The 6,525-nt window shown below is 50.2% G+C and overlaps 1 protein-coding gene across 1 annotated transcript; it reads right to left on the reverse strand.

Moving 5' to 3' along the window:
* Nucleotides 1–369: 369 nt before the first annotated feature.
* MED9 (mediator complex subunit 9) lies at nt 370–5,928 on the reverse strand. Its single transcript, XM_044304285.1, has 2 exons — nt 5,609–5,928; nt 370–862 (listed from the first exon to the last, which is right to left on the reverse strand). The coding sequence occupies exons 1-2, from the start codon at nt 5,731–5,733 to the stop codon at nt 646–648; spliced, it is 342 nt and encodes a 113-aa protein (XP_044160220.1). The 5' UTR covers nt 5,734–5,928; the 3' UTR covers nt 370–645.
* Nucleotides 5,929–6,525: the final 597 nt, after the last annotated feature.

Consider the following 6,525-nt stretch of genomic DNA (forward strand, 5'->3'; position numbering starts at 1 on the left):
ACCCGCGCGGAAAACTCGCTCGTGTGAAAGGGGCCTAAGGGGACGTTCACACGATGGCTTTTTCAGCGGTGCCGAAATTTCTATTGAGATGTATGGGAGGCAGAAAGGACGCGGCTGCCGGTCGGTTTTCAGCGAAATTTCGGCCAAGATTCTGCTGAAAAAGCCATTGTGTGAACCAGAGGTGGGCTGGGGCTTCCTGCTACGTCTCTGCAGGTGCCCACATGTGCTGTCAGCAGTTTCCATCCATTTTAGTGGAGGCCGACAGCAGCTTTGCGCAAGTCCCCTTTAAGAAAACCAAAACGCTAGCACCTCTAACACCGACCTAATCCCGCCACACCCCGGTGACACCCATTCATTACTTCCGAGGAGAGATCACTGAATCACGTGTTGTCAGACCTGAAGAACAAATTTTAAAGAAACAGTGTCATGTATTTCCATAAATTACATAAGGAACATGTCCAAATCTGCACCCATCCAAGAGCGTCGATGTGTCCGTAACGTCTTTGGCGCACCTAAGACGTGGTTGCGCTGGCCGCGCCATCACGTGTACATACAGGCCGGGGCGCTGCCCTATAGTCCGACCCGCACCGCTATATGGGACCCCACAGTCTGCAGCTCCCCCACCCTTCCGATCCAGGCGACAGTTTAATCTTTCGGGATCTCGAACATGCAGAGGCTTTTGTATTTCTGCAGGAGCTCGTTCTTGGTCTGGACCTGCGCCCTCAGGCTCTGGAGGTGCTGCTGCTGCTGCTCCGGGGTCAGGTCGATGCCCGCCATGTTGTTGATCTGCTTCCTCATCGACTGGAACTTGTTCTTGAGATCGTTCAGCTCCTGGTAGACATCTTGGCTGTCCTTGTCCATGCTGGAGAAAAAAAAAAAAAAAAAAAGAGGAGAAGAGTCACTGCTGTGATTCAAGATCTTATCCTCTAGTCACATCCAAAGCTGCATTTATAGTCCTGCTGGAATCCGTTAGCACTGTTTCCCCATCACATCTTCCGCATTGCATCACAGAGACGTAAGCTCCTGCTATCTGGGCTCTTAACAAAAAACCAGCAGAACCCTGGATGCAGCTCTTGTTGTGACCAGAGCATGGCATCACTCAATACTGTAGGACAGGGGTCAGCAACCTTCCGCACTCCAGCTGTTGTGAAACTACAATTCCAGCATGCTCCATTCATTTTTATGAGAGTTCTGAGAAGACCAGTAAAAGTTTGCATGCTGGGAGTTGTAGTTTCACAACAGCTGGAGTGCCGGAGGTTGCCTACCCCTGATGTAGGATATGTATATGCCTGGCGCAGGTCCTGAGGGGGCGGAGCATGACCCAGAGAGTCAAGGCCACGCCCTCCCCCCTGCTTGACTCAGATCACGTGCTATCCTCCAGTCACATGCAAAGCTGCGTTCACAATCCCGATTGACCTATAATCGAGCTCTGGTACAGAAAACTGTTAACTGACGCGCTCATCTCTGCTGCTCTAGTCACAAATCCAGATCTGGGGTACGGATAAATCCCACTTCTATATGGAGCACGATACGTCGCTCTGTGCGTCACCCCTCCCCCCTCCCCGGTTACGGGGATTAACGGGTCTCAGTCACTTCCTAAACGGCTTACCCACAGAAGGGTCACCGGCACGCTCCAAGTGAAAACAAGCTATCGGTTTATTGGGGCCACTGATCCCAGGGGCGTGGAAGGGCTGGAGATAAGCAGCCGCCTCGCCGGGACGGTTGTGTAAACACGCTTGTTGTTGTAGTGGATCTTTTATCCAGACGTGGGGCTCAGGGTGCAGATACAGATCTACCGCCAGATGGGAGCTATAGTCTTTCATATGCATTCTTGGAAGGTCTACGACACGGCGGGCGGCTGAGAGCATAGCTCCATATTTATATCCAGTATCATCTCTGTCACCTGCGCTGCTTCCAGCAGACAACGTGCCGCTCCGACACTGCAGAGGTGAGACGGCGGTATACGGAGCTCGCCTATAATATAACGGAGGGCGAGAACAAGGCCAGGGTAATACCCCCAATCTGATTTCAGTGGGCACTGTGTGATTCCACAGTTCTCCTGTGGAGGCGCTGCAGGGAGACAGAATCCTGGCCACCAGGAGCCGCCACAGGCGATCGGTGCAGATCCCAACTGATTGTCGGGGGTCTTCCTAACAAAAAGAGGTTGTCCAATGCGGAAAACCATTTCAGGGTGCCCTTGTATGAGGTTTTGTCCAGGGGGGCGTCAGTGCGCGCTGCTGCAACGTGCTTCACCTGTACAAGCCGCTCCGCCGAAAACTGCACTGCAAAACCGCCACGTGGCTGCGTCTTCCACCATGTGACTGCTCCGATGCATGCAAGCAACTGCGGGGGACGTGTCCTGGGTGAGGGAGGGTGGCACTCGTTTTTTGGTCCCCTATTTGCGCTCAATGGCGCCCCCTGCCAGAGCACAGTGGTGATACTGAGACACTGTCCTGAAGAAGAGCACGTACGTGTACTGTGTGTGTATGCGTTAACCCCGTAACGTCTGCACGGCGGGCACCCGCTGATTAGAAGAAAAACTGATTCCCTAGCACAGGACCATTGCGCCAGTTAGAGGCGGAGCTTAAAGGGACAGTCCAGTGTGAGGCGTTTAGCAACTTTCTGATCGCCATCCAGGCCTCCTGTCCTCCTCACAGCTGAGGGTTTGTTACAACTGTATGCAGTCAAAACACATCAGCAGCAGGAATCTCTCTCCTGTCCTGTGATACATTGTAACAGCCAACTGTCGGCTGACAGAAACAGTGTACGTCTGTACAGGTGTCCAGCCTGTTTCCATTCACTGGCATCAAGCAGAGCTCCTAAAAGCTCGCCCAACTCTCCAAAGACTGTATCTCAATTATTCCTCTCCTTTTCAGGGTGTGTCAGTCTTTACTGAAGCTCGGGACGTACAATGATGGGGGTCCCTGAACACAGGGGGAATATTCAAAAAAGGACATAAAAGGTGATTACAGCTGGAAAGTAATGCAGCAGGCGGCCTCCAAATTACAGAAACTTGGTTTAATTTTTTTTCGTGACCGGAATGGCGGATTTATCAAAGCGCATATGTATAAATAGTGGCAAGCGGCACGTTTGTCCACAGCAACCAATCACAGAGCAGCTTTCATATTTCCACAGTCATTTAAGAAATGAAAGCTCGGCTGCGATTGGTTGCTATGGGCAAGTGGCTTGTTTGCCCACAGCAACCAATCACAGAGCAGCTTTCATGCTACCACAGAAGCGCAAGATGAAAGCTGAGCTCCGATTGGTTGCTGTGGCCAATAAGCCCAGTTTTCCTTTGAGAGAGTTTGGATGTAAGTTTGCAGCCAGCATTATGTCACTAAGGAAATGCGTTCTCAGGTTGCTATAGCAACCAACACACCAAAGCGGGCCATTCAAAGGCCCCCCTTGACTAAAAATGTCCTCATTACCGATTCTTGTAAGGGTTGGGGGTGTGGCTAACAAGAATGGTTGTTCCCACCCCCTTTCATAGAAGTGAAAGGGGTTAAAATGGTTACTATGGGCAACACTGCTATTTCTATTTTATTTTAGCCAGGCCACAGTAACGCTCCATCTGCCCATTACGAGCCCTTCAAGTTCACAGCTAAATAAACAGGGTTCTGGTGTCGAAAGATTAATTCATTCATGGCGGATTCTCAGTACTCATTTCATATGCGCGCGGTGGACGGGTCTGGGGTAATATTACCTCAGATGCAGTCCGAGATCGTGGCCATGTGTTATGTTATTATGTAATTGGGACAGAACGCAGGCGGCGAGGACGGAACAGTCCCGAGCACTCATGTCGAAGGACAGAACTAGAAATACCAGTCCCTGTCACTTTAAAAACGGGACTCGCCCTCTTGATGAGGCTGATAAATATTTCATCCGGTCCTGGAAAAGCTGGGTGACAACCAATAAGCATCATCGCCGCTCCATACAGTCACTCAGCTCTTACCCAGTCCTGTAAGGAAATCAGTCCGTGCAGCAGAGCGATAAGGGGACATTCACATTTCGCGTATTTTTCCTCCGCGGTTTTGGCCTGTTGTGAATTTGTCGCAAAATGCACGCATGTTACGGGCAGATTTAGGCTACGTCTACACGACGACAATAAGTCGCGCGACAGTTAGGGCACAACTACACTGCAACATTTGTCGCGCAACATTTTGTTGCACTAATGTCGCGCGACAATTTTTATAATGGCAGTCTATGGTGTCGCACTGCAACATGCTGCGACATCTCGAATGGATTTTCGGCGACGCATGTTGCAGTGCGACACCATAGACTGCCATTATAAATATTGTCGCGCAACATTAGTGCGACAAATGTCGTCGTGTAGACGTAGCCTAAGATGTGGATTTGCCAAGGACTTAGATTTCAACTTTTGCAAGGCAGGAATAAGGAAGATGGCGGCGCTGCATTTCTTGGGATGATCCCCTCCATCATGGACGGGTCATCAGAAGTCACGTTATGTCTATGGCTTTAGAAATGGACGCCGTTATGTGGGAGGAGGGAGCTGCGGCTGACGCAATCATAGGTAGTCGCATAACTTCATCGCAACCCCCACTCCTGCGGCTAACTGCAATGGCGCTCTCAGTGCAGGAGCGGCAGTCGCTCCGTGTCATTTCCTACATGTATATACCGCATGTCATTGTATAATACTGTGGAGGGGACCCCGACCATAAAACCTTTCAGTCCGCCTCCTGGTTGTGCCCCTTCTGAGTGTGGCCCCCGTAGCAGCTAAGGTTAGGCGCGCCATAGGGACGGGACTAAGGACCCCATGTTATGGAAGGCACTTGACACTACTGGTCCATTCACACTAATGTAAGGGCAAATAGCGGTCCGCATTGTACGAACGCCGGCTGTGCGAATCCCGTATTGTGGTGTGGATCCAGACTTGACTGGGTCCGCGATCCGCAACATACGGCAAAAGATTGGACATGTCCTAACTTTTGCAGTGCGGAGGCACGGAGCTGAAAGCCCACGGAAGCGCTTCAGAGTATTTCCGTGGGCTTTCAGGTCCGTGCTTCCGCAACACAAAAGATAGGACACGTCCGCTATACGGGCACGGAGCCCTCACGGACGTGTGAATGAAGCCTAATATAATAGGAGGAGTGGTGGAAGGGCGCGAGGCCAAATCTGTTAGAAAATGCCTAATTTTTACCGCAATTGCGGACAAGAATAGGACATGTACTATTTTTTGGGCGGAAACGGATGCAGAAGTGCAGATCCGCAAATGCGGACAGCACATTCCGGCCCAATTGAGAATGAACGGATGCAGACCCATTTTGCGTACGTGTGAATGGACCCGGGGGAGGGAGAGGCGACTGATGGGTTATTTACCGAGGCTGGCGCTTTTATGGAGAGATGTAGGGGTGCTGTGGATGATGCCTTTATGGCGAGGATAGCACTGCAGCCACTAAATTAGGGTAAAGGGACTCCAAACGTCACCACAAAAAAAATAAAAAAAATTATATATAAAATTTTAGGACAATTAACTATATAAACTTAATTGCATTCTGCGCATGCGTCATTTTCGCTTGGGACCTGCCAAGCCTACTCGAACAAGGCGCATGCGTACGCACGTCCCGGCTCCCATCCACCCACTGTTTACCATTTGATAATGTCGTGCACCAGCGGTAAGAACGTACAGTCTTCCTCCTCCCCGGTGGCTTCCTCCTCCTCTTCTTCCTCCTCCTCGGGCTCCTCGCCTGCCCTCGGCTGGCTAACAGTGGCCATCTTTTCTTTTTCCCTGGGAATCGAAGAGCAGCGTCAATCGACCTGCGACGCTATGCGGATGGGCCCCTTTCGTAATGACGTCACAGCTGCGCGACGGCCTCTCCATAACGTCATTAGTAAGGGACAGCCCTGTTTCCCATGGGTTGTCATGGGAATTAGCCTTTACCGTTTCCCATGTACCATGTTTGCCTCGTCGCTGTCACTGACTTTATAGAAGCTGCTTCTTTTTTTTCCTACATGTAATAATCACTTCGTTTTAATCTTCTTAAACAGGCCGTATAAAATGAAGAATTGTGTAGCTTTGTTGTACTGAAATGAAACCTGTCATGGAAACCCACTTAAAGGGGTTGTCTGTTTCTGAAGGGATCCTCTTATAATATAAGCTGATCACAGGCATTCGTTGTAATCTATGGGGGAACTCTGCAGCAAGTGTTTAATGCAATCAACCCTTGTATATATAGCTGTATATACAATGTATGAGCTCCTGACCATGCCCAGAGGCCTGCAAAGCATCCTGAGAACCATACGCACCACCCCAACCCCACAAGGGACTGCGCAGGACTCCACACAGCAGTTTCCTTATTCTTATTTTTCACCACCTCCTTAGTGTGATGTGATTTCCCCCCCGGGAGTCCATAAACTCTTGCCTTAAGGCCTCATGCACACGACAGTATTTTTTTTTTGCGGTCTGCAAAAAGGGGTTCCGTTGTTCCGTGTCAGTTTTTGTTTCCGTGTGTCTTCCTTAATTTTTTGGAGGATCTCCAGACATGAAGGAAAGTAAAAAAAAATCTA

This window comes from Bufo gargarizans, chromosome 8 (genome assembly GCF_014858855.1).
Source record: "Bufo gargarizans isolate SCDJY-AF-19 chromosome 8, ASM1485885v1, whole genome shotgun sequence".
In the NCBI taxonomy this organism is placed as follows: Eukaryota; Metazoa; Chordata; class Amphibia; order Anura; family Bufonidae; genus Bufo; species Bufo gargarizans.

Bases quoted from the DNA above. Each gene is read 5' to 3' on its own strand.
- MED9 (XM_044304285.1), bottom strand. From the start codon at position 5,733: ATGGCCACTGTTAGCCAGCCGAGGGCAGGCGAGGAGCCCGAGGAGGAG. The intron at 863-5,608 runs GTAAACAGTGGG...TTTTTTCTCCAG, and splicing joins GTGCACGACATTATCAAATG to CATGGACAAGGACAGCCAAG.